We start from the raw sequence: 27,024 nt of genomic DNA on the forward strand, positions 1-27,024 counted from the left end.
TTTTGTTTTAATTAGCAGACTTAATGTTTTAGGTTTACAAAAACACCAAGCAGATGGTAGAGGTCCCCCACACCCCCTCTCCCTGACCCAGTTTCTCCTATGATTACCTTCTCTCATTGGGGTGTAGGCGTGTGACAGGCAAAGAATCAATATTGATCCGTCATTACTACAAACGTCTGAAGTCTCCATCAGGATGCACTCTTGTGTTGCATTTTCTATGGGTTTTGAAAAGCACACATGGGTCCCATACTCACCATCGTACCATCCCAGTCTTAGGACAGCCCGCTGGGCACAGGAGGCTGGGCATCCCACCAGGTGGCAGATCTCTGCCCCAGCCTAGGCTGGAACCAGCTGCCTGCTGCCCAGAGGCAGCCTCTCCCCTTCGGTCTAGCAGCCACCAGGGGCTCTGAGACCCTGAGCAGGCCACCGCAGGGCGTGAGTTCCCCATGTCCGCATCTATAACTCAAGAGGTCCCAGCACTGCCCCTGCTGCTTCTGTGGTGTGATGATCTGGACCCTGACAGGCCATGTGGTCCTTCAAGTGTGGACCGGGCCTGGGGGGGCTGCTGTCTTATGCTTGGAGGACATGGAAAGTGGTTGCTGTGCACAGGTGTGAAGCCACAGGTCCCTCTCCACCGCAGCCTGGGCACCCTGGTACCTGCAGTGATGGGGGTGGTGGGAGGGGCAATCCTAGAGCAGATGGGGGTGGGTGCGGCATTCTCCAAGCTCGGAAATGCACCTCAACCAGACCTCAAGCCTCAGTGTGATGTCACTTGATGTGCTGCGCAAGGTCCTGGCTCCAGGTTTTTGATGGAGTAGGTGCACTAAACAGATCCTTACAATGAAACTACCTTCAGTGGTCACCGTCATCGCCTTCCAGTTCTTCAGGCCTTCACCCTTGTCCCAGCTTTCCTGGGCTGGGGGCTCGGCTCCACCCACCTTTGCCGGTGACTTCCATCCCTGCAGACCCACAATTTTCAAAGCCCTCTCTCCACGTCCTCTGGTAGTCACAACCCAGTTATTCAGACTTGCACAGGTCGTTTGCAAGTCCTCCTGGAAGGTATCTTGGCTGGAAAAGTGGACAAGGCCAAGCTTCCCCACCGCTGGAGGCTGCGCTCAGCTCTGGAGCTGACCAGTCTCGGGCAGGGCCACTGACCCGCGGCACAGAGAAGCCAGCTTTGTGATCGCAGCTGGCACGGCCTAGAGGGCCAGCCTCGGCCTCTCCCGTCTGGTGGGCCCTCGGCACCCTCTGGCTCCCCCTCTCCGGCCTGAGTCTTTAGGGCCTCCCTAGTCCAGGCGCGGGTCTCCGCTGTCCCCCGCAATGGTTCAGGCACGTGGTGGCCGCGGTGACCACCCGGGGAAGGACCACACTCGAGCAGGTGATTCTGCCCCGCGGGCACGGGGGCGGGGCGGGGCGGGGTTCGGCCAAATCTGGAGTTCAGGTGTCAAAGCTGGGGCGGGGGTTGCTACTGACAACCAGAGAGCGGGGGCCAGGGTGCCACCAACATCCCACCAGGCGCGGGAGGTCCCCACCCCGAGAACCGTGCGGCCCCAGGTGTCCGCAGCGAGGCGTGGGCAGCGCTCGGCAGAGGCCGCACGTCCCCCGGGAGCGGGGAGGGGAGCCGGGCTCACCGCCGTGCCTCCCCCGGTCAGGAGGGAGCCGGGAACTCCCGAGGCACCAACTCTGCGGAGCTCGGGGTGCCCGGATCGCCTCTGACCGCCGCCGGCTGGCGAGGCGCGGGGGACCCAGAACCGGCCGGGCCGGGGCCTCCTTCACGGCTCCGCGCCGGGCTGCCCGCAGGATGAGGCGCAGGATGGGGCCCCGGCACCGCCTCGCGGGGGTCGGCGGGGGCGGGCGCGGCTCGCGTCGGCCACTACTCCGGGGTCTCCGGTTTCCACCCCGCCCCCGCCTGGCACCCCCTCCCGCCCCGGACTCCGCTTTCCAGGCTGGGCTCTTCCCTGCGGACCCCGCTCGCGGCCCGGCGCGGCCCCTCCCCCTGCAGCGCCCTCGCCCCGGCGCCCGCGCCCCCGATTCGCTGCTGACTCGGTGTCTGCGCGTCCGGCCGGGCGCCCCGGGAGGAGTTTCCGGCGCGGGGCGGGGCGGGGCGGGGCGGGGCGGCGGGTGGGCCCCACCCCCCAGTGGAGCCCGGCCGGGCGGACTCGGACTCGTCAACTTCAGAGGCTCGGCGGCGGCGGCGGGCGCGGACCAGTGCGCGCGGCTCCGGCGGCTCCAGCTTCTCCAGCGGCTCCAGCGGGCCGGGATGGGCGGGCGGCCGCGCGGAGGACTCGGGGGGCGCGCGACGTGACCACCCGGACTCGAAGCCCGCCCCGCCCCCGCCCGGCTCGCCGGCTCCAGGGTCTGCTCCGCGGGGCCGGGCGGCGGAGCCGGAGCCAGAGCATGCGGGGCGCGGCGCGGGCGGCCTGGGGGCGTGCGGGGCAGCTGTGGCCGCGACCCCCCGCCCCGGGCCCGCCCCCGCCGCCGCTCCTGCTGCTGCTCCTGCTCCTGGCCGTGCTGCTGGGCGGCGCGGGCGCGCAGTACTCCAGCGACCTGTGCAGCTGGAAGGGGAGGTGAGTGTACGCGGCGCGACCCCGGCCCGGCCCCCTCCCCTCGCGTCCCCTCCCGTCCTGGGCCGGCGGAGCGTGCGGGGGCGCGGCCAGGGGCGAGCGCGGGACAGAGGCTCCGGGGGCCGCTCTCCAGGCCCAGTCCGGTGCCCACTGTCCCCCGCCCCCGGTTCTAGAACAAAAGAGCCTGCGGCGTCCCGGTCCCTGGCCCGGAGGACGCCGGGGGAGGCGCGCCTGCAGCGCGGCAGGGTCGGTCCCGGCTCCGCGCGTGTCCGAGCCTCGGGGGCCGCCGGTCCCGCGACCCCATCCCGTGGGCAGGCGGGGGTCGGTGCTCGGGCCCTTCCTTGCAGGCTCCGGGAGTTGCGCGCCCCGAGGCCGCCCCGGGCCAGAGCGGGAAGGGGCGGCCGCGTGAGGGGGCGGCGGTTTCGGGGGACTGGCACGGACCGCAGCGGGGGCCACTTCTGTCTCGGGGAGCCGCGGGCGGGCACTTGTGAACCGGGCCGAGTGCGGCTCCGGCCGGGCCCCCCGCCCCTGCCCGGTGAAGGTCAGGCCGCCCTTGGCCGCGGCGCGCGCTGCGCTGGGCGACCCCCCCCCCGCCCACCCGCGGTGGCCGCCGAGGACTTTTTTTTTTAACTCAAGTGTGGCCGCCGAGAGCAGCGCCAGCCGCGAGTGCCCCTCGGGAGCCGCCGCTGCTCCCACGCGAATCCAGGGCACCGCGGCCGAACCCGCCCTGCGCGAGCCTCGGAGTCGCCAGTTCCGGAGTTCGCAGATGCGCGGGGACCCGAGTGACGCGCGCCTCCCGGAAAGCCGTGGCCGGGCCGGCCTGGGCCCGGGTCCCGCTTCCCCTCGGCCCGGTCCCCCGCCCGCCGGCCGCCGGCCCCGCCGGGCCCCGAGTCACGCGGTTATTTCGAGCGAAGCTGTTTTCCGAGAAGGTCGGGGCAGAGCCGGTGCGGGGCTGGTGTCCGCGGGGCAGGCGCGGGTCTCCCCGGAGCCGCAGCCTCCGTTCTCGGTCTCTGCGAAGCCACAGTCACCCCCCAGCGGAGCCTCCCGGGGGAAGGGGCGCCGCGGTCACCCCCCAGCGGAGCCTCCCGGGGGAAGGGGCGCCGCGGTCACCCCCCAGCGGAGCCTCCCGGGGGAAGGGGCGCCGCGGTCACCCCCCAGCGGAGCCTCCCGGGGGAAGGGGCGTGGCGCTGGGAGGGAGAGTCACCCCTGAGAGCCGTGGGTGGTGCCCGGCTGTCCCGGGAGCGGCCGCCTCCCTTCTCGCAGAAGCCTCCCCGCCGGCCGAGCGGGGACGCGGGAGCTGAGGCTGGGCCGCGGGCGGATGGAGGTCTGGGGGAGGGTCGGCCGGGAATGCTGGCGCCACGGAGCTGGCTGGGAGCCTCCGAGGCTGACAGCTCTTCTGGGGCTGCCCTTGTCCCCGCGTAGTGATTAAATTCCGGCTCGCTGCCTCTGCCTGGCGGGTCAGTGCACCCCTCAACCGAGGCCTTGGGGCGTTCTGCTTCAGCAGACCGAAACCAGAAACACTGCCCCGCCGCCCAGGCTGAGTTTGTTGAGAAGGAGCCGGCAGCCTTTTCAGGGTGTCAGGGGACTGTGTGCCCGGTAGGAGGGGGCGTCTCCTGGGGCCCAGAGGGCGCAGTAGGCAGCCAAGGGTGGGTGGGAGGCCACCCCTCACCTCCAGGGGCGGGCGGCTCCTCCAGCCGGGTGATAGCAGCGCGACAGGAGTGTTTTGCCCTCCATGACCTGTGCACCCTCCGGTCTCCCTGGAGGCCCTCTTCGCCCGTCGTTGCCAGCCGGCTCCTGGCCTCAGACTCCCCGGAGGGCCCCCCACCCCCACCTGCAGAGCCTGGCAGAGGGCAGCTGTGAGGGCTGCTGGAGCTGCAGGTGTGATCTGGAGGGGACACGGGGCCTGGCTGTGTTTCTGGGGCATAAGTGAGACTTTCTTTTGTTGTAATCACTGCCCCGTTGATCCACACACTTCACAAATCAGTGACAGAGACTCGCTGTCGAAACTGGAGTGCACTGGCCTGCCTGCGACCCTCCAGTGTTTGTGACTTTTTACCAGCTATCCTGAAGAAGCACAGGGTGGAGCGAGCACTGGTGTGCTGGGTGGATTTTCATCCACTGATACCAGGAAAGTTGCCCTCATGACACTGGCCATGGCATTGACAGCCTCTGTTGCTGGGTTTTTGTTCTAAGCAATTAAGTAGGAGATGATGAAACCTTTCTCCCGTGGGGGGAGGCAGGACCAGCGCCCCGTCTTTATCAGCCAGTGGCCATAAAGGTGGACCATGAACTTTCCCACTTGTGTCAGCCCAGACATCGCAGGTGCGGTCACACCTGGTTTGTCTCTCATGCAAGGTGGGGAAAGAAAAGTTAACCTGCCAGTGGGTTCAAAGCCCTTCCTGACTTTCATACAGGAGCCAGGCATTTTGTCCTGGTGACTCAGAGTTGTGGTGTGTGGGCTGGTGCCTCAACAACCCTCCAGTGCACCTGCACTGCCTCCTTCAGCGAGTCCCTTGATTCACTTGGGATTTGTCCTCCTTTCCATGAAGGTGCCCCACAAGCATATCCACCTGGGTGGTAACCTTTGCTGACTTTTAAAAATGCATCTGTTGAGTCTGTTTGTCTAACATCAAATCAGTCTTGCCAGTTTCCTAAAGTTGGACAGAACCACAATTTTGTCTGCACGGTTTAGTTTTATCACAACAGAACTGAGTGTGTGTCACCTGCATCTCCTGTGAAAATCACAAAATGCCCTCATCCATGACCATTAAATATGTCACATTTTTGCGATGCCAGCAATTTTGCATAAACAGACTCTGTTTTCAGGTTTGCTGAGGCGCTGGATATTTGGAGGTGAGAACTTTGAGGCGCTGGATTTTCTGGTAGGAACCAGCACAGACCGTGAGTCTTGGACTTCGTGCCAAGGTCTGCTGGGTCTCAGGCTGAAGGACGCATTGTTTTACTTTTTTTGTTTGTTTGTTTTTTAAATCTACACGGGTCTTGTGCATCACATGCTACTTATTTTAATGTGAAAATTCTCATGTCACGGGCCTAGCTGGAGTCCCGTTGGTCTGGATGTTTCACAAGAATGTGAGAAGAGAGGGGAGCAGGCCCTGCGCTGGGTGCAGGCCCCTCTGAGTGGGCTGAGAAGACGTTAGGTAAAGGGTGAGATAGCCGGGTGCCTTCTTTCTTCTGTGTCCACCTGCGTTTTGTCCTCGTCCTCTTTTTGCCCAGTGTCTTCTGAGTGGGTGGAGCCAGGTGTGCCCACCAGATGCGGGTAGCATGTGCTAGGCTAGGATGGCCCCAAGGCCCCTCCCCCTGGGCAGAGGTGGGTGGGCTGCCTGTCTCCAGGAGGGTGCCCTCCACCCCTGCTGATTTGTGGCTGTTCCCCTCCCTTGCTCAGATGAAGGCAGTACTGTCAGAGGTGACCAGAGCCCACTCCCTCGAGCTTCAGGACCCCCCGGGAGGAGGCAGCGCGTCAGGACGGTGTATGTGGAGAGTGGGTTGAGGCTCGGTGCACGAGCAGGGGCAGGAGGACAGTGGCCTCGATGCCAGAGACGGGAGGGAGGGACACGACGATGAGGCTGCATAAGGAGAGAACTGACTGTAGCCGAGTGTGTCAGCCACTCTTCACTGAGTCCAGTTTCCACACAGCACGATCATCATGCCCTTCCCCACATACGTGTTAGATAAGCTTGTGTGAGCTTTATGGACTGTAATTTGTGAGTCTGTTCTGGGTGTGTGATCCTGGCAGCCGGTGCGACCTGGCCACTCATGACCTAGGGCCTTGTGGGGGTGGGGAGAGGGTGAGGAGGGGTGCACCCCTCGACACCTCCCTCTGATGTGGCCTGCAGCCTATGAAAAGTGAGGTTTGGGGGCCGAGAGTGTGAGTCAGCAGCAGTAAATGCAAACCATATGTTATTCATTTTCTCTGCTGCGGAAAGAGTTTCTGGTGACTCGCTCAGGCCAGGGCTCTGGAAAGAGCATTGCTTATTTCACATAAAAATCCTAAGAATGTGGGTGAACCTGTCTGAGATCTGCTCAGAACCCAGTTTCATGTAATAAAACACTTAGTTGAAGTCACTGGGTTAGTTCCAGGCCCACTTGGTGGTTGTGATGTGACTGTTAGCCACGAGCTGGCATTGACATTAAAGTGTGGAGAAGAAGTGTAAGGTTTCTGATGTTTCAGTTTCTCGAAAATATAACTGTTTCTACTCAGGGCCTGCGTCTCCAAGGGTGTAGCACACTTCATTTTTTTCTGTTTAGCATTTATGGGGTAAACTTAGCTTGCTCCTCACACAATAGTCCCCCACCCGAATCCTCACCCTGTGGAGGAGGTTCACCTCGCTTTTGCAGTGAATCTTGCTTTAATGATAGCTTATTTTTACAAACACTGTCGGCAGTGCAGGGTCCTCAGGCTTGCAGAAAACGGTCAAATCATTACTTTGAAAAATGTGCAAACATCTATGCTTAATTAGATGCTAAAAACAAAACTCATCTAGAACCTCCTTCCGCCTAAACTGCCAACCCTCTGGATTAATTTAAAAGCTGCTGTCTGGGCAGGTTGCATCCCAGGGTTCCTCCTTCACGCACCTCTAGCGTGGGGTCCCACCGTCACTTTACCTCTAGCGTCCCAGCCCTTGTGGTCATCTGGAACCAGAGTTGGTACACAGGGCCTGCTGGTGTTTCCATGATACTCCGTGATATTCCGGAGGAATCCATCCCTTCCTTGGGGCTCCCTCCCACTGCCCCGGCACCTCCAGCCACCCTGATTCAGGAACACTGCAGAGATTGGTGTTTGACACTATGGCAGCAGAGGCGCAGACTCTGAGTGTTGGAGGGCGTCTGGAGAGCCCGGGGGCCAGCACCACCTGCACTCCTGGGAGCTCGGCCCCACCCTGGCTCTTGGTGCAGATGCACTGGAAGGAACTGGGTGGGGCCCCTGTGCCGAAGGGCAGAGATGGCGCCAGCCTGCTCACGGGCAGGGGTCCGTGTGGCACCTGTGGCTGGCAGTGGGTGGGTCCGTGAGCTGCCATCATTTTGAGAGATGTCGTCCTTACTGGCTGGCTGTGGGTGTGGGTGGGGTGTGTGCTGGGGGCAGGAGCCTCAGCTCCCGGCCTGGCTGACGTCTCTCTCCTCTGCAGCGGGCTGACGCACGAGACGCACAGGAAGGAGGTGGAGCAGGTGTATCTGCGCTGCGCGGCGGGCGCTGTGGAGTGGATGTACCCGACAGGTGCTCTCATCGTTAACCTGCGGCCCAACACCTTCTCGCCTGCCCGGCACCTGACTGTGTGCATCAAGCCCTTCAGGGACTCCTCGGGGGCCAATATTTATTTGGAAAAAACTGGAGAACTGAGACTGCTGGTACCGGACGGGGATGGTAGGCCCGGCCGGGTGCAGTGCTTTGGCCTGGAGCAGGGCGGCCTCTTCGTGGAGGCCACGCCGCAGCAGGATATCGGCCGGAGGACCACGGGCTTCCAGTATGAGCTGATTAGGAGGCACAGGGCGTCAGACCTACACGAGCTGTCTGGTGAGTGCCCTGCCCAGGGCGGGGGCGGTGGGCTGGCACGGGCTCCCCTGTCCGGGGCAGCGGGCTTTGTCATTGTGGGACTGTGATTGGCAGGTGTCTCTGATTTCTTCCTGCCCCCTCGTCTGCTCAGCCTTGGTGAAAACCCTCCTGTGTCTGTGCTTCGGACATGACGTTTTACCCAAAGAACCCCACGGGCGACTGGGATTTGGGGGCACTGGCGCCTGCAGAGGGGTCCTCCTAGGGGTGTGACATGGTGTCAGGGGGTGCGGGACGTCCAAACTAAACCATCTTGGAAATGCAGCCTTTCCAACTAAAACCGCCTTTGAAAAGACTGGCCCATCTGGGTTAGTGTTCTGGGCGGCATGGGCTTGGCGAAGCGGGGCCTGTCTCCCGGGGGGTGTGTCTGGGGAGCATGGCAAGCATCCCCCTGTGGGCGGCTGGGCCAGGGCTGGGTCGGACACACCCCCATGCTTGTGGATGGTGAAGTGCCTTTGAAACGGGTGCTTTTATCATTCAAACTGCCCTGGGAATTGGCTGGGTGTTTCTGGTCGGCTAAAGACCCTGAAACGTCAGTTTTTGGGTGGGAGCTGAGACTGACTCAGCCTGGAGCGGTGCTCAGCTGTGATGCCCAGAACGTGGGGCCACCCCCGTCCCTGAGGGGTCTTGTGGGTACGATAAGCAGACACCTTCCCTGTGTGGCCGGCAGGGAGTGGAGTTGTCACGTGGCGTCTGTGGACGCCTGTGCTTGGGGGAGAGGTCCTTTGTGGATGGCTGCGTTGGTCTCTAGAAAATTCTGAGGGTAGACACCAGGAGGCATGAGGTCCTGGGAGGCACCTGTGGGCTGTGTGACCTCCATGGTCTGTGTGGCCTCGGCCTCGGGTGTGCAGACTTTTATCCTGAATGGGAGCCGACGTTTTTGTGTTCTATGTTCCCGGCCTAGATCAGTTTTCCATCTCTCTCTGAAATCTCTCCCAAATGGACTGGTCATTTACAGAGTGAGCGTAGGACCGTCTGCCTGGAGTCCTCACTGGCCCATGAGCTCTGACTGCCCCTTGGGCCTCAGCACCCGCAGGGATGGACGCTGGTGCAAACTCAGCTGTGCCGTGGTTGGTTGCACGCTGGATAAAACTTTAACCACAGCGGCCTTTATCTCGGTCACCAACAGTTATGGTGGGTGGGAGATCTGGGGGAGGGGCCACCAGCCTTGCTCTGGGGGTCCTGGAGAAAAACTCACAATGAGACAGAACCTAGAGAAACCCAAGCACCAAGTTCAGTCTTTCTAACCGGAGGTGAAGGTGCCAGGCCAGATATTAGGAACCTGCGAACACTCTGCTGATTAAAGTGATGATTGGTTTTGAAGACGTTGGGCTTCAGGTCACGTGCTCTGTGGCCTGAGCTTTGTTCTGCTTCTGGGTGAGATTCTTAAAGAGGTTGCAGCACAGTCAGTCCCTGCCATGCACGCCTGGACGTCCACACGGCACAGGCCCGATTTCGACATTTCCAGTGGAAAGTCAGTGGTTCTGCTTGTCAGCTGGGGAGACCCTTATGGAGCCTGTGAGCTCCTTTGGGAACACAGACTTCGTCTCTCCTGCCTCTGGGGGTGGAGTCCGAGGCCTCCAGGCCCCGTGTAGCCTGGGGCGGTGGGCGGGTTTGGGAGAGGAACAGGAGGGTCGGGGCTGAGCTGCCTTGGGGTCCTGTGGGGCTGCAGGGAGGCAGCGGCCTCTCGTGAGGAGTGACTTGAGCCCCGAGGGACCAGAGCAGGCATTTGGCCATGGGTCCTCGCTCGCCCTCCGTGGGCCTCCTGGGCCTGTGGGGTCCAGCGCAGGACTGTGGCCCAGGACGTGTCAGGCTGGCTTGGGGGTCCCAGAACTTTGCTGTGTCCTGTGAGGCAGGTGCTGGGGTTTCCTTATTCACACCTGGTGACCCTGTGGCACCTGCTTAAACCGAGCCTGAGGTGATTTCCAGGGCTCTGTGCGTGACGGGTTGTCTATCTGAGGAAGCAGACGTGCAGGGACCGTCGGAACTGAGGACAGGGGCCCAGACTCAGAGGTTCACTGGGGGCCCCGGAGCTGGGACCACGCCTGGCGTCTCCACAGGAACAGGCACAGGTGCAGGGCCCCTCCCTGGGCTGAGCACCTCCAGGGCCCTCACGAGAGGCCTCTCCTGTCCTGACGGGGTCGAGGGGCAGCAGGGATCTGAGGAGGTTGATGCATCATCGCCTGTCCCCAGGGTATTCGCCTTTCATCAGGGGACGGGGGCCCCTAAGCCCTTAATGCCGCAGGAATGGGTACATAATGTGGAATGTCGGTGCCGGCCATCTGGCAGCAGTGGCGCTGTCCCCTGGGTGAGGCCGGCTCCCCAGCTCTGTCCAGCCAGCGCTGCGGTTTCCCTTGTCTCCGGTTCCTGCACTTGCTGCAGCTGTGAGAGCCGATGGAGGCTGAGCCGGGCAACGCCAGCCCCGCTGAGCCTGAGGTGTGCCTGTGCCTTTCCTATGCCTTTGGCCTGGCGTGGGCGACTCGCTGAGAGGTGGACGAGCTCATCTGTGAGTCCGAAGGTCCAGTTTGTGCTGATTTAGGAGGACAGAGGCTCCATGGGCTGGAAACCCAGACAAGAGATGGGGTGTGAGCCCCATCCCCTGCCCAGCCAGGAGGAAACCTGCTGCTCTGGTGGATCTTGTGGGCGTGATCATGGCACCTTCGTGCTCCGTGATCGGCTTCCTTGAATAAACTCTGCACTGATAACGTGGAGTTGGCCAGAACACAGGGGCAGGCTGCTTCTGCAGGGGCACAGACGGGGCCAGGCGGGAGGGGACCCGGCCCCAGGACCTTGGGATTTGGTTACCTGTGGGCAGGACCTCCCAGCCCCACACTGGCCGCTTCTGCAGGCGACACGGACACCTTCCTTGGATGCTGAGGAAATCCTGCAGGATGGGAGGGGCAGAGAGTGGACAGGTGCAACTCCAGGCCGTGCCCAGACCTGTGCCCAGCAGACCTGGCTGAGTCTGTGTGGGGCTGCTGTTCCCACGCCAGTGCATCCGGGAAACGGGCACCGCTCAGTGGCTTGGGGAGTGTGGGTGGGGGCTCTGTCTGGTTCTGGGGAACACAGACCCGGGGCAGTCCAGGCAGGTCCCAGGATTCCAGTCTGTCCTTCAGCTTCTCCCAGGGCCATGTGTCAAGTGCTCCTGGGTTGGTCACGTCTGCTTGGAGCTTGGGGTGCAGGCCCCAGTGAGCAGGTGTCCAGGGCCGGGCAGCGGCGTCGTGGACACAGACAGTGGGAGAGGAGGGGACGCAGCCTTGATGCTGATCGTGAACACACAGTGCCATCCCTGGCTCTCCAGGATGCCGGAGTCCTGCAGCGTCTCAGGGGCCTCAGCGCCCCGTCCCTTTACAGTCCTGCCCTGGCTGAGCCCGTAGGTGAATGACCAGCTCGGCGGGCACGGAGCCCCTGCCGATGAGCCCCCTCCGGGAGCCTCAGAGTTTGGAGAAGTCCTTGATGGTGGGAGGGATGGGTGGAAAAGTGTGGAAGGTAATTCTCATTATTTCCTGGAGGCAGAGGAGAGGGGCTGATTTTTTCCAAGGCGTCCCATCTCTCGTCCATCTTTGGCTTCCTGCTTGGTGGCTTCTCTCCAGCCACTGTAATTTTCATTTTGACCATCTCTGGGCTTGCGGAGAGGAAGGGTGTGGCCCCTGCCAGCTTCCTCACCAGGAAGAGGGAGGGAGAAAGAGAGGGAGGCGGGGGAAGGGCAGGGGCCGTGGGGCCAATACCCCCGGGGCCCCCCAGCAATGGACTGCAGCCTGGAGTGCGGCCTCACTGCGACGGTGACAATGGCAGCCTTGGGAGCTCGGCCTTGGGTCCTCGAGCCCACGGGAGCCCACTCTCCACCCCTACCCACTTCTCCCTGTTCTTGGCTCCTGTGAAAACACCTTGTCCCCGTCACCAGCTCCTCTGAAAGCAACGTGTCCCCGCCTTCCCCCGTCATCAGCTGTGTGGGAGACCCGGCAGTCCTGGCCACAGAGGTTTCCCGTCAGAACTGTGTGAGTCCCTCTGGCTGTCCTTACCTGGACAGTCCTGCCGGACCGGTCGGTGTCTGTCATTCTCAGCCTCTCCTCGGAACCAGCCGGTCCTGCTTTTACTACGGCACCGCCTCTCCGCTTACACCTACTGCCCAACCTAAGTCCCCACAGCAGCTTCCCCAGCCCCACCCTGCTGGTCCCTCCCACCCTGTTCATGCCAGCTCCCGAGTAACCGTCCTGAGATGTCCACACCCCAGCCCTCCCCTCCAAAGAGGATGGACCAGGATTCCAACCCTTTGCCGACCCTCCCCGCCGCCTGGAAACTAGACGTGATGGGTCCATGACCAGCGCATTCCGCAGCCTTTATGAGCCTGGCTCGTGTTAATAATTGTCTCCAGATCGTCTCCTGGAGTCCACCCTGTGTTCTCCGTGAAGGTGACCTCTGCTTTGTAAAGCTCAGAATCAGAACAGGGAGGTCTCCAGGGTGCTTGTTACTAGCTCAGCTGTCGATGAGTCGTCTCCAGAGGCTTTCAGCAGGCGAGGCTGCAGGTGCTGACCGCCCCCGGGCCCCACACCCCCGCTGTTGGCCGGGTGAGCCAGGGTGGGGTACACAGGGCACGTGAGGGCAGCATCTCCATCCTCCCCCTCAGCTGTCCGCTGAGGTCGCGGGGCCGTGACTCACAGACGGTGATGAGCTATGGCTTGGATACGCTCGCACGCCCAGGCCCTGGGGTGGGTCGTGTGCGGCTGGGTCTGTGGGCTCCCTCGCCCCAGGGTGGGACCCACACACACCGTCTGCCCCAGGGTGGGAGACACACAGACCCTCCGCCCCAGGGTGGGACCCACACAGACCCTCCGCCCCAGGGTGGGACCCACACAGACCCCCCGCCCCAGGGTGGGACCCACACACACCCCCCGCCCCAGGGTGGGAACCACACACACCCAACTGCGTTGCTGACTGTGAGGATGAGCTTTGGGCATCTCCTGCCTCCTGCCCTTGCAGGACCACCTGGCCCAGCCCAGCTGCCACGGCTGCCCAGCCAGAGGGTGCTGCCCAGTGAGCGGACCCTCTTGTGGGCTGTGGTCACCAGGCATCTGTTGTTGACCAGCTCGCTCTCAACTGAGGCCACCCTCAGTCACATGAGTTGCCCTGGGCTGGGACCTCTGGCCCTGTGGCCACGGGGCAGGTGCTGGCCGGGGAGCAGTCTTACCTGTGAAGGATAAAAATGCTGCTTGAAATTTGAGTCCCCCCAGCGCTGTCCTGGCCCTCCCTGGCCTCTGTCCAGCACGTGTCTGCATCAGGCCCACCATGGTCTGCAGGCTCCCAGCCGGCGAGTGGGATGGGGGTCCACATAGGTGAACCAAGTGTCGAGGGTGGGCCCCACCCCGGGGCCCCCATAGAAAAGCCCACCGGGCAGCTTCCAGCTTGCGAGTCAGGAGGCCCCAGTGGTGGGGGCTGCAGTGTGAGTCTGTACAAAGCAGCAGGAAGGGGATTTGGCCAGAAGCTCCCGTTCTGCAGGGTTGCTGGGATGGCGGAGGCGCCCCCAGTGCCAGGCTGGTCCGGCCTCGAGGCGCCCCCAGTGCCAGGCTGGTCCGGCCTCGAGGCGCCCCCGGTGCCAGGCTGGTCCGGCCTCGAGGCGCCCCCGGTGCCAGGCTGGTCCGGCCTCACGCCCCCGGTGCCAGGCTGGTCTGGCCTCATGCCCCCAGTGCCAGGCTGGTCCGGCCTCGAGGCACCCCCGGTGCCAGGCTCGTCCGGCCTCGAGGTGCTCCCGGTGCCAGGCTGGTCCGGCCTCGCGCCCCCGGTGCCAGGCTGGTCTGGCCTCGTGCCCCAGTGCCAGGCTGGTCCGGCCTCGAGGCGCCCCCGGTGCCAGGCTGGTCCGGCCTCGAGGTGCCCCCGGTGCCAGGCTGGTCCGGCCTCGCGCCCCCGGTGCCAGGCTGGTCTGGCCTCGTGCCCCCGGTGCCAGGCTGGTCCGGCCTCGAGGCGCCCAGCAGTCTGTGCTCGCTCTGCAGCTTCTTTTTCCTGATAACTTAATGGAAGCAAATGCAGGAGGAGGTGGGTGGGCCGGTGAGTCAGGCACTGAGCCCGGCTGGGAGGCGCCCTCACCCCTGCCTGGTGGGAAGTGCTGGCCTTGTCTCTGGGTCCCTCTTACCTCCACCCTGAGGGGCCCACAGAGACCTGCACTTGCCCAGGGCAGTGTAGACTCCAGGGTCTCCATTGACCATATGTGCAGGCCCTGAGGGTCCCTGCAAGTTCCTGACCCAGAAGGAAGTTCCTGACCCCAGATGGCCTCTCTGAGCAGCTGTCCCCACCTTGGCCAAGGTGCCAGGTATGTGTGCTGCCCTGTCCCCCGGGGCCGCCAGTCACCAGCAGCCAGCTCGGACCCACACTCATCAGGTAGGCGAGAGCTCATCTCACTTCAGTCCAGCAAGGACAGCCGGCCAGGGGTGCAGACAGCATTAGCTTCTTCCAGGGCCGGCGAACCCCACGTCAAGGCTGTCCCAGCTCTTGGCCAGGGACATTTCAGAGCCTTCAGAAGGTGAAATGGCACCGGGGAAACCAGCGTCATTGAGATTTCACATCTCAAAGCTTCTGTTGAGTTAGGAGGCTCAGAACGGGGAGGTGAGGCCTTGAAACCTGCAATAAGAGCAGATAATAAAACTGTGTTTCCCAAGTCCATCCCGGGTGTAGGGACATGTGGTGCAGGTTTCTGTTTCACAGTGGCCCGCCCGTCTGAGTAACTGGGGTGAAGGGCAGGGCGAGCGAGGGCTGGGCCCCGGGGAGAAGGTTGTTGAGAAAGCCTGGTTTGGCTGGTGCGGGAGCTCATTCTGAGACGCCGCCGTGCTCTCTGCATTTTCTGGGGGAGGCCGGGCCCTGCAGGCTTCAGGGGCTTCAGAGGGGATTCTGTGAGCAGGGCTTGGCTCGAGAGCCGTTTGGGGTGTCTGTCTCATCCCACGGCCAGGTGGTGTCTGGAGAAGGGGCTGAGTCGATGGCCCTGACTGGATCTCTGCCCTGTTGGGTGAGGCCCCACACCAGGGGCAGGCGGACGTGTCGCTGCCTGCTCAGGGATCCCCTTCCTGGAGTCTCAGCATTGCTGGCCCTTCCAGCCGCACGAGGGATCCTGTAGGATGTGACCCTCCTTTCAGGTGCCGCTGCCGTCATGGCCCAGGGAAGTGGGCAGCACAGCTGTGGGGAGTGTCTGCCCTTTGAGGGAGCTGGGAAGTGAGGGTGGTCCCGGCATCATGAGCCGTGGAGGTGGATTAGGGGTGACTCCGGAAAGTGAGGATGGCCCCAGCGTTGGCATTGTGAGCCGTGGAGGTGGGTTGGGGGTGACTCTGGGAAGTGAGGGTGGTCCCAGCGTCGTGGGCTGTGGAGGTGGGTTGGGAGTGACTCTTGTCCGGCGGTGAGGGGCACGGTTTGAGAGAGCTAGGAAGTGAGGGTGGTCCTGGTGTTGGCATCGTGGGCCGTGGAGGTGGATTCGGGGTGATTCTGGGAAATGAGGGTGGTCCCGGTGTCATGAGCCGTGGAGGTGGATTAGGGGTGACTCCGGAAAGTGAGGGTGGCCCCAGCCTTGACATCGTGGGCCGTGGAGGTGGGTTGGGGGTGACTGGGAAGTGAGGGTGGTCCTGGCGTTGGCATCGTGGGCCGTGGAGGTGGATTAGGGGTGACTCCTGAAAGTGAGGGTGGTCCCGACGTCATGGGCCGTGGGGTAGGTTGGGGGTAACTGCTGTCCCGTGGGTTCGGTTCAGCCCCGGGTGGGCTTTGCATTTGCATCAGGCATGAGAGTGATTTCTCAGAGTCCGGCTCAGCTGCACTGAGGAGGTAAGTGGGGAAACAGCACAAAGACCCCTCCCCACGAAGGCCCTGGGACGTGGCCGGACTGAGGGTCTTGCTGTCAGGGCACGTGCCCATCATGGCCGAGTTGCAGGTACCTTTGGTCCAGGTGGGGCTGAGGGGTCCCCTGGGTGAGACCTGGCGTGGCTGAGGTTGTGTTTTCTGTCTCCTGCTCTGCCGGCCCCTCCAGCACGTGCCGCTGACTCACCTTGGAAGTGGCGCTGGCCAAGAGGTGCCTTGACGTGGACACCTCTCTGACTTGGCTTTGCTGAGTGTGACGATCTTTTGACTGTGGTGGGTGGCATCCCAGAGCCTGCCCCATCCAGGCTGCTTCCTGACTCTGCCTTTCTTCCCCAGCCCCGTGCCGTCCCTGCAGTGACACCGAGGTGCTCCTAGCCGTCTGCACCAGCGACTTCGGTGAGTGTCTGCTTGGTAGCTTCAACCTCCTGTGTGCCTGGTTCCTGCCACGTGGAGCTGTTCGGGCTCAGGGCCCAGGACAGCCTTCCGGCGCTGCGTGGACCCTGCTGGAGGGTTACACGCCGTGGAAGCCCTGGGCTTGGCCCTCCACCAGCCCTGGGGACAGGGACTCCACTGCCCACACTTGGAGGGAGCTGGGGGTTGTTTTAGGTGATTGTCAAGCATTTTCCCATTTTGTAAATGAGATCATTGCTCTTCGAGGGGACTCTTGAAGTCCACTGTTTCCCAGCAGCTTGTCTTGCTGAAGTGCTTTGTAAACAGCATTTTATCAGCAGCCCAGAGCAACCCTGGCGTTGGACACTCCCTGCCCCTACCAGAGTTCACGCTGTTCCATGCCTAAGGCTCCCGGTGGCTCTGCAGCTCTGCAGGGGGAGCTTTGGGGTCCCAGGGCTGCAGCCCCTTGCTTGTGGCGTTTGCACAGACGCTCTCTGGGAAAGATTTGGCCTCCCGTGTGGTGCCGTGGAAGCCGTGTCCTGCAGGGCCTCCACTCTGTACTCCACCTCCAAGCTCAAGGACGGGCCCCTTCTCACTGCTTTCCCGATCCCTGGCATGGAATCGGGGCCCGGCAGGGGTCTCCAAGTGCGGCCCTAAGGCTGCCCCCATGCCCACCCTCTCCTCTGAGCAGCACCGGGTCTGTCTGATCAGGACACAGAACTGCAGGGGCACCCTGTGTGTCAGCTGTTCTGACTTGACAAGCATCTGATACACACCGTGGTGTTTGTTCTGTTTTCCCACTTACGTGTCTGGCCGTTGGTAGAGAGAGCACCTGTTCTCTGACAAAGTCTAACTATCTGGGACACCCCTTGGCAGCTTCCTGCTGTTACCTTGTACTTTTCTGTGGGAATTTCCACACTAGATGGCAGAGTCTGGGGTCAGCTACCCGTTCCAGTGCCCGACGATGCAGGGGGACGGCGGAGGGGCGGTGGCCTTGCCGTATGCCTGCTCACTTCCTGTCTCCATCTCCTTTCCTGCACAGCCGTTCGAGGCTCCATCCAGGAAGTCACCCACGAGCCCGAGCGGCAGGACTCAGCCATCCACCTGCGCGTGAGCAGACTCTATCGGCAGAAAAGCAGGGTCTTCGAGCCGGCGCCTGAGGGCGACGGCCACTGGCAGGGGCGTGTTAGGACGCTACTGGAGTGTGGCGTGCGGCCAGGGCATGGCGACTTTCTCTTCACCGGCCACATGCACTTTGGGGAGGCTCGGCTCGGCTGTGCCCCACGCTTCAAAGACTTCCAGAGGATGTACAGGGACGCCCAGGAGAGGGGACTGAACCCGTGCGAGGTTGGCACGGACTGACCCTGGTGCCCAAGCTGTGGACGTTCTCGCCACACTCAACGCCATGAGCTCCCAGCCAAGGACGCCCTGGCCAATTGGAAATGCTGTAAAATGCAAACTAAGTTATTATATTTTTTTGGTAAAAAAGAAATGTCCATAGGAAACCAACTCCTGTGTCTTAAAATGCCTTGGTGTGCCATTTGATACTGTTCTCTAAAGACGTTTTGAGTCACGGCGTCCGGCCTGGTGTTGGGGGAAGCGCTGGCCATTGGGCACAGTGGACGTGTGAAAAGGTGCCATTCAGAGTCGTTATTCTCATGACAGAAGTTTATGGAGCCAAATAGTAAGTTTTTTATTTTCATTTTATTTTTAAAAAACGAGCTGGGCCAGCTGTAGTCCTTTTCAGGCTGCTGGTGGTTCCATTCCAGAGAATAAAGACCAGGATCCGACCAGCTAGGAGCCAGTCTATCTTTTGCCAGGTTCGGTGCCCACGGCCCTTGTTCAGGGCCGCGCTAGACATACCCCACAGGCGCCACCCTGCCTCAGCAGACGTGCCTTGCTCCTCCCGGCCACTGTCCATCAGCGCCTGCTGCTGCATTTCCATTAATTCAGGTCCTGCCCTGTGGCCCCAGCCTCCCCAAAGTGCAGGAGCCCACAGCAAGTCTCTGGATGCCCGGGAGCTGGTCTGAACCTAAGTTGGTGACGCCATGTCCCCAAAGGATGCGGTACCAGAACAAATCACCACCAACTGCAGGCTGAGACAGCCTCATTCTGAGTTCCTGAGGCCACAATCCAAAGTCATGGTGTGGGCAGAGCCTCTCCCTCCAGGGGCTCCAGGGAGGGCCCTTCATCATCTCCTCAGCCAGGGTGGGCCCTTCATCTCTCCTCAGCCTCCGGGGGCTCCAGGGAGGACCTTCGTCTTTTCCTCAGCCAGGGGAGGGCTTTTCATCTTCTCCTCAGCCAGGGGAGGGCCCTTCATCTTCTCCTCGGCCTCCGGGCCTCCAGGTGCTCCTTGATGGTGGCCGCATCACTCCAGTCTCTGCCTCTGTGGCCACATGGCTTCTCCCTGTGTCTGTGTCCAGATCTTTTTCTAACTAAGACATTGGTCACTGGATTGGGGCCCACACCAGTGACCTCGTCTTAACCCGAGTACGTCCTCAAAGACTGCATTTCCAAATAAGGTCACACTGAGTGGTTTCGGGTGGACATGAAATTTGGGGTACACTATGCCCCAGCACAGGGGTCCCTGGGAGTGTCAGTTAACCAGACCTAAGACTGTATCCCCATTTATGAATCAGGCAGTTCCTCCTGTGCAGCTGCTAAGAGCAAAGGGGACCTGGGAGAGGCTGGTGTGGTCAGTGGGCACCATGCCAGCCATGCCAAATGCTCAGGTACCCCGGGTAAGTACTGTATGCCAGCTCATGTGTGCACTGGCTCAGGTGTGCGCCGGCTCAGATCTGAGCCAGCACATGTCTACAGGCTCCCACAGGTCACAACAAGAAGCAGGTGCTTCTGGATGAGGACCTGAAGCAGCAAGGCTGGGGCTGGGCCAGGTCCCACTGTGGCTGGTGGACAGCCCACCTTTGCCAACAGGGTGCCACAGCGCAGGTGCCCAGCCCACAGTGGGGAGGCAGAGAACCTGCTCCTGGAACCTGGGTTTTTTGGGCTGGCTCCAGGGGGTGTTGACTGACCGGAGGAGGCTGCAGAACAAGAAGGTCAGGTTTCAGGCTGGCGGCCTCTCCTCAATTACAGGGATGCTGGGGTAGGCCAGAACCTGCTGTCAGGTGGAGTAGAGATCACGCTTCATGGGAGGCTACTGTGTTTTAAGAAGTGCCTGTGGGCTGGGGGGCTTTTGGTCCAGAGTCTAGGGGAAGGCAAAGCTTACCAGAAAGTCTCCACTCCGGGGTGGGGGCCAGGTGCTGAGGTGGGAGGGCTCCAGGAGGCTGTTGTGAGAGGCAGCCTCGGGGCCTGTGGGTGGGCACCTGGTGCTGGCACACGAGAACCTTCTCTCTCTGGCCTGTGAGCCTAATACCACGAGGGAGCCTCCCCCAGCGGCTGCTGGTTGCAGGGCAGTGGGAAGATCCACATTTCCCAGCAGCTAAAGCGCCTGACCTCCCTCTGACCCATGCTCTCCTGCTGCCCAGAGCCTCCAGGTGTCAGGCCACAATGCGCTCAGGGACCCACCCTCCCTTAGTGCCAGCTCCATTTGTCCTGCTCCTCCGACGCCTCCTCTGGTCCAATCCCAAGGCGTTAAGAGGCCCGGACGCCTTTCTCACCACGTTCTTCAAACACGCTGGTGCAGGGAGCCCCAGCCTGATGGGTTTGCCCAGTAGTTGGTGGTCACTGCACTCCCTGGTCTGTTTGCAGAGGGGCAGCCTCACCTCTCCTCCACAACCCTGCCAGGCGGGGCCCCACATTAGAGCTGGGGACAGAGGGACTCGTGAGGATGCTGGACCCAGTTTTCTCCTCCTACCCATGGGATGCCCCAAGGGCCTCAGGCCCCCGTAGTTCATGGATGCTCAGGGGTGTCCGCCTTCCTCCCACCTCCGACCAGCGTCAGTCAGGGCCCCTGGCACAGGCCCCTGGGGGACCCACGCCTGCCTGCCCTGCTTATTGGGGTGCCAGGGAGCCCCAAGAGCCGTGTGGACCCCCCATGCCCTACTGCCACAGCAGGACACCCTGATGGCACTGGGGCCTCATCTCTTCACTGGGCCAGGACAGGGCTGTGAGGTCCACCTGCGTGCTCAGCTCTGGGACCTGCCCTCCTGCAGGAGCCCACGGCCGTGAACATGCGCACAGTGGATCCACATGTCCTCTGAGGAAAAAGAGAGGGTCAGGGTTGAGTATGTGGGTGCTAAGGGGTGCAGAACTCACTTCTAACTATGAGGGTCGAGGTGGGCTTCACAGAGGAGGTGGGCTTTGAGCCACGCCTGCAGCCCGGCATCTGGAAGTGGCTTCGGGCTTTCCCTGAGCTCTCTCCTCTGCAGGACCCCCCTGCCTGCAGATCTGCACCCCCAGCTCCTTCCTGGGGACTTGATATCATGGTCCTGCCTGACACCGCAGGGGTGAACACGACACCCAGCCCTGAGGGTTCCCATCTGCTGGGGGCGTCTGACCTGGGCAGGCCAGGGTGGGTGGCAGGGAGCCCAGTGGGGGCAGGTGCAGGTGACCAGGGGGAGACTCACTAGGTCATCACCAATGCAGGGGGTCCTGGCTCACTGGATTTTGCCACCCGAGAGGGTTGGGGAGCTCCACACGAAGGCAAGGAGGCCGGGGCTCAGGGGGTGACTCGTCCCCGGAGAGCGACCAGAAAGGCCATCAGAGTGCAGTGCAGCCCGCACTGTCCTCGCTGAACACTTGGTCCTGCCCTGGACAGCAACTGCTTCCCCTCCAGGGGGGCCCCCATCGTCCCCCACGTGCTCCAAGAGCAGCGAGACTTTCCCAAGACAAGTCGGAGGCTTCGGAGCCCTTGGGGATGGTGGCTTCTCCCCGTAGCCCCATGTCTGTCAGTCCCCCCATAAGGGAGGGGGGTTGACAGGCTCCTCCTTGCTCCCAGAGTGAGGATCGCCCCTGCTTTTCCGGCGCCCACTTGCCCCCTCCACCTGCCGTTTTCCCTCCGGGGAGCCCTGGAGGTTTTCCAAGAACTCTCCGGGTCGAGGGGGCAGCCTGTGCTGGGTGGTGGGCGGCCTCCTGCCTGTTGGATGCCCGACACCGCCACCTTTCACCCTGGGAGTCCAGTCGACTGACGGCCATGACAGAGAAGCTGAGAGCAACCGCAGCCCACAGCTCCACGCTGGTCCCCCATCTGCAAACGCTGGGCCCCATGGGAGCTGTGACTCGGTTTCCCGCTTGTCATGGGGCTGGCCGAGGCCCCGGCGTGTGCAAGCCATGTCACGTTGGGCAGGAATGTGGCCCGTGTTCACATGTGTCTCTGTGTGTGTGAGAGAGAGGCGTCAGCTGGGACGCTGGGGTGGCAGAGACAGTCCCGGCTCACCCCTCAGCCCCCCTCGACCTCGACTCCCCCCACGTATGGAGCCACCCCCTTCCTGGCTCTCGCAGGAGTTGAGCTTCCTCTGCTGCGAGGGCTTTGGCGGAGGTTCCCTGTGGTTCCAGAAGGAAAGCTGGCTGCAGGGAGGGCCGGGCACTGGGCACCCTGTGGCTGAGCCTCTGGTGGAGGCTGCACCGCTGGGTTCCCAGACCCCCTCCTTGCCCACCCCACCCCCGGCCCCCACTGCACTGGGAGGACCTGCTGAGGGGCCAGAGTCTGGCTTCGGGTCCCACGGGTGGGGGCGGGGCCCCTCATTAGCACTGCAGCTGACACTGAGGGCGTCCACCTCGCTAATTGATTAAACTGTTTAGAAACCAGGCCGGCGTGGTGGGAATTGGCCCCAGCCGGGCCGTTCGCTCCCCTTCTGTGCAGGCAGCGGCCCCCGGAGTTCATCCGTCAGGCGTGTTGGTGGGGTCTCGGCCCTGGCCGCCCTCGGGAACCCTTCTTTGCTCCTTTGTGTGGTCAAAAGTGGTGAGGGTCCTGAGAGGAGCTGGTGAGACCCTGGGGTCCTCCTCCCTGACCACTCACTGGGCAAGCATGGAGGGAGGCCTACTGTTCCCGGGAACCTGCCTGCTGGGATTAAACCAGCCCTTGGGAAGGACGGCAGGTGGGTTCCTCATTACCAGGAGGGGCACGGGGCTGTGAGCAGAGGCCCAGGAAGCAGCGCCCAGAGGCCCGAGAGCCTTCCGCTATCCTGGGATTTTCTGCGCCTGTGACCTCAGCCTCTTCCTTCCTCTCCTGTGGGATTCCCCCAACACCCCCTCCCCTCACGCCATTCATTCCCCCACCATGCCCCCTACCCCCAGGTCTTCCCTCTAGGACATCAGCCCGGGCTGAGTCCTGGGAGAAGGGCCGAGCCTTGGTTCCCAGTGCAGCCCCTGTGCCAGCACGCAGTGGGTGCTGCCTCTGCCGGGGGAGCGGCCTGGGGCCTGGTCAGCCCTGCTGGTGTCTGGCCTGCAGCCAGCACGGGCCCTGCCATTCACCCTTGGTTCCAGGTGGGTGCCCACCCAGGCAACCTCAGAGCAGAGTAGGCTGGGCTCCGGAGGTGGGGGCGGCCACTAACAGCAGGAGGTCGTGGCAGTGCAGCTATGGCAGGGGTTCTGAGGGGCAGAAGCCAGGAGCGGGACGTGGGGACGCAGACCTGCAGGGAGGACGCCGGCTCACCCAGCGGGGAGGGGATGGCTGCCCAGGGACCCTGAGCTGCCTGTTCTGCTCCCCCCACTGCTGGGACAGGGGCCCCACGGGGGATGCCAGGGAACGTGAGGAATCTGGAGTCAACACTGGGCCACTGTGTGCTGCCACCCGGGCGGGCCGTGATTTATAAAAACAGCGGAGGCTTGGCTGGTATCAGGGCGGTGAGGTCACGGCGGCTGGGGGCTCTGGAATTTCTTCAGAAGAATTTTGCTTACCAAGCCACATACTTTCCTGGCCATCAGCTTGATCAGGGGCAAGATGAAAAATATGCTAAAACACAAAGAAACAAAAAAACACCAGGCTCCAGTGAGGGGGAGGGCGCTGGGGGAGGGGCGGAGGGCCCAGGGAGGGTGAGGGGCTGGGAGCCACTCTGCCCAGCGCTCTCCGCCCAGAAAGAGCCCAGCGCCCCTTCCTTTCCCCTTTTAGCACTGCTGAGCTGGACTAACATGTCCAACAAGGAGCTTTACTAAAAACTGAGGCAGTAAAGAAAACACAGATGACATAAAAATAGTCAAGGGCACATTCTTGATGGTAGATAACTGGTCTTTGGCTGCAGCGGCTGCCAGGTTGGGTGTCGGCCACGTTGGCTGGGTCTGCCAGGCCCACCCACAGGCGCTGCACTTCCCTGGGCCTGACAGGGGCGTGGCGGGTCTGTAGGCGGGTGGACGAGGGTGGCAGGACCCGTGAGGGGCGTGGCGGGTCTGTGGGAGGGTGGACGAGGGTGGCAGGACCCCTGAGGCGATGTGTGTGCCGTGCAGTGGGGCTCTGTAAGAAGCAGCTTGGGCAGGGGCAGACCGGGCGGTGCCCACGGGTCTCTGTCCACCAGAGCCTCTGTTCAACCTCAGTGTTGCTCTGGATGTGGATAGGAGGAGACACTGTCTGGGCCACAGACCAGGTGCTTCCTTCATCCTGATCACACCTGCTTCTGCCCAGGAGACGCTGCAGGGGCTGTGTTCCCCGCCCGGCTCCTCCTCTACCTGGTTCCACCTGGAGCCGTGGGGCTGTGCCGGGGACGCCTCGCTGCAGCTGCAGCTCAGGGAGAAGTCACTGCTGGGGCTTCTGCCTCTCCGGTGCGAGCTGAGCTCCACCCAGGTCTGGACTTCTGCACAGGGAGCTGTGCTTCCCAGGGTGGTGGGGAGGGGTCCCCGGTCCCAGCCACAGTGTGTCCTTGACCAGGACACTTGGCTTTTCTGCCCCCAGAAGGTCTTGTCTGGACCTCCAGAGCCCCCAGACTTGCTCACTTGGCTCCACTTCCGGGCAGGGTGCCCTGGTATTGCTGTTGCTGGCACCTGCCGTGCCTTGGAGGGGTCTCCAGTGGGACCTCTGAGCACGGCTCTTCCTGTACCTTGAGAGGTGAGCAGAGGGCGTTTGTGGGAGAACTGGAACCTGGGGTGGAAAAACCCCAAGGCAGGCAGAGACTGTCCCTGCAGTCTGTCCAGTGACCCACCGAAGCTGAGGGGTGTAGGACATGGAGGCCGGCCCGGGACCTGGGGAAGAGAGGGCCTTAGTCCGGTGAGATCAGCCTGGTGGGGAAGGGAGGGCCTCAGTCCGGTGAGGAGACGAACCTGGTGGGTCCATGCCACGCTCGCCTGCTGTCAGGGCCTGCCCTTCTCTCCAGCCTCCAGCTGCTTTGCCCCAGCCCAGCCTTCAGGCGCCTCAGCTGCCTCCCCCCACCCTGAGCTTGAGTCCAGCTGAGCTGCATGCGGCTTTCCCTGTGGAGCAGACTCTGATTTCCGGACGCCACCACCTCCCAGGGCTTGCTCCCCGCCATGGAACAGCCCCTTGGGGCCAGGTACGTACCCCAGGCTGTGGCCCCGCAGTGCTGGGAAGTGCCGGTCGTGGCTGCTGCACGTGGGTTGCCATCTGCGAGAGGCCTGTGGTGTTTGCTGAGGGCGGAGGACACTGAGGACAGAGAATGGGCAACTTCCAGGGAGGGCCCAGATGTGGCCATGACTGGGGTGCATCTGGGAAACCTCCTCTGGGGACACCCCCCACCATGGCCTGGCACCCGTCCCGCAGGAAGAGCTTCAGGGCAGTGCGAAGGGGGAGTGGCCCCAGCTGCAGAGGGAAGGAGAGTTGGTGGCAGGGCGGAGGTCAGGCTGACGTCCACTGGCGAGAGCCCTTCAGACGAAGATAGCGTGGACGCCCTGCCCCATCCCAGCACAGGCTCCAGACGCCCTGAAATCCCAGGGGCTCAGCCCGAACCATGAGCAGGAAGCGTTGCTTTGCTGAGAAACCATAAAAATGTAGAATTCAACCTCAAACACTGCTGCGGCTGATACTGAAGGTTAGAAATGAGCAGATGGGGCCGGGCGTGGTGGCTCACGCCTGTAATCTCAGCACTTTGGGAGGCAGAGGCAGGCAGATCACAAGGTCAGGAGATCGAGACCATCCTGGCTAATACAGTGAAACCCCATCTCTACTAAAAATACAAAAAAAATTAGCCAGGCACGGTGGTGGGCTCCTGCAGTCCCAGCTACTCGGGAGGCTGAGGCAGGAGAATGGCGTGAACCCGGGAGGCGGAGCTTGCAGTGAGCCGAGATTGCGCCACCGCACTCCAGCCCGGGCGACAGAGCGAGACTCCGTCTAGAAAAAAAAAAAAAAGAAAAGAAAATGAGCAGGTGGGTCTCTCCCAGGGGGCCCCTGCGGCCTGTGGCCCCACACATGATGGCCCTCAGCTCAGCCCCAGCCCCCACGGCAGCTGTGGCACCTCGAGCCGCCCAAGATAGCTGCCGTGTGCTGGGCATGATGCTGGGCAGGGCCTGGGATCCCGGGTGTGAAGATGGGCCTGGGTGGTGGCTGCTGGACCTTGTTGTCACAGACATGCCACCTACTTCCCAAAACTGAGCCCCAGGGGTCTGAGAGGTCACTGTGGGAAGATCGCTCATTCCAGGGGCCCTGCAGGGTCTTACACGTGTGGCTTAGCGTTTGCTCCTGGGTGGTGATGATGCCCCGTCCTGTGTTGCCAGGACCCTGGTCCCCCAGACGGTAAACGGCCTTGGGACGGCCTGGTCAGGAGACACTGAGAGCTGTCCCTGCTGCAGAGCCAAGGGGCCGCCACACAGGGCGTCCATCGGTCTTCTCGCAGCACCACCTGTGCTGGTGGACTGGGAAGGGTGTGGGTGATCCTTGTGACCCACCAGGGTCTTGTGACTGTTTAAGGCCCTGGCCCAGGTTCCACCAGTCCTGCTGCAGACCAGCCCTGCTCACTCCTCCCTCTGGCTGTGAAGATGGAAGCCCACGGGTTGGCTGCCTCGGGCCAGGGCTGCCATGCAGGGAAGCCTGGGGAGGGCTGTGGCACTGCCCCATGGGCCGTGGTATCTCCCCAGGGCCCTGCCCCTCTGGATCTCCTGCACGCACCCCGGCCTCGCCTGAAAAGCCCCACGTACAGCAAAGCGGCAGTGTCTTGGGGCAGGCTGGGCTCTGCCTGGGGCACCATGGGTGGTGTATGCCTCAGTTTCCCCAGTTGATGAGAGGGAGCTGGGGTCGCTACTGGTCACTTGGGCCCCAGGCAGACCAAGGCTCACTTCTGTCCACTCCCTGGCCCCCTTCCCAGGAATCCCACCGGTTCCTGGCCGGGGTCTGGAATCTGTTCTCCCAGGACAGGACCTGCCCTCCCCTCCACTTGTGCTCCTGGTCCAGCCTCCCTACTCAGGGCCGAGGGCACCGGGAGGATGGTGGTTGCAAAAGAATTTGGGAGGCCGGGGGCGGTGGCTCACGCCTGTAATCCCAGCACTTTGGGAGGCCGAGGCCGGCGGATGACTTGAGGCTGTGCACCAGCACTGGACACGGAATCGAAGGAAACAGGCAGGACATACCCTGTCTGCACTAGTGCAGGGCGTCTCGGGATCCTGGGTTTTCAGAAATCACGCTGCGGCGGAGGGCTGGTGCCGTCCTGGGTCGGAGGCTGGAAGTGGAGGAATCGAGGCATCGGCAGAAACTTGCAGGAAGGGTCCGCAGAGCTGCCCTGGAGGGGCCTCCTCGCCAGGGTCCGCAGCGAAACACTTTGCTCATGGGCCCCGGCCCTGAGAGAGGAGCTCCTGCCTCTTCCCACCCAGAGAGCGCGGACAGGAGAGGCCTGGCCTGGTGTT

General features: G+C 62.5%; 1 protein-coding gene and 1 long non-coding RNA gene across 3 annotated transcripts; both read left to right on the plus strand.

Moving 5' to 3' along the window:
• Window positions 1-2,164: 2,164 nt before the first annotated feature.
• METRNL (meteorin like, glial cell differentiation regulator) lies at window positions 2,165-20,906 on the plus strand. Of its 2 annotated transcripts, XM_033182642.1 has the most exons (5): window positions 2,165-2,567; window positions 7,709-8,094; window positions 16,297-16,356; window positions 17,393-17,717; window positions 20,896-20,906. In XM_033182642.1, exons 1-4 carry the CDS (start codon window positions 2,398-2,400, stop codon window positions 17,710-17,712), a joined length of 936 nt encoding a protein of 311 aa, XP_033038533.1. In that variant the 5' UTR covers window positions 2,165-2,397; the 3' UTR covers window positions 17,713-17,717; window positions 20,896-20,906. The 2 variants fall into 2 exon arrangements, with proteins under 2 accessions (XP_033038533.1, XP_033038532.1); XM_033182641.1 differs by lacking the exon at window positions 20,896-20,906 and having other exon boundaries at window positions 17,393-18,143.
• Window positions 20,907-23,706: 2,800 nt separating this feature from the next.
• LOC117066844 lies at window positions 23,707-24,770 on the plus strand. The gene is made up of 3 exons (XR_004430519.1): window positions 23,707-23,828; window positions 24,134-24,286; window positions 24,552-24,770. It is a non-coding gene; the product is annotated as an uncharacterized LOC117066844 (long non-coding RNA).
• The last annotated feature ends 2,254 nt before the right edge of the window (window positions 24,771-27,024 follow it).

Source organism: Trachypithecus francoisi, unplaced genomic scaffold (assembly GCF_009764315.1).
Source record: "Trachypithecus francoisi isolate TF-2019V2 unplaced genomic scaffold, Tfra_2.0 Lachesis_group20, whole genome shotgun sequence".
Taxonomy (NCBI): domain Eukaryota; kingdom Metazoa; phylum Chordata; class Mammalia; order Primates; family Cercopithecidae; genus Trachypithecus; species Trachypithecus francoisi.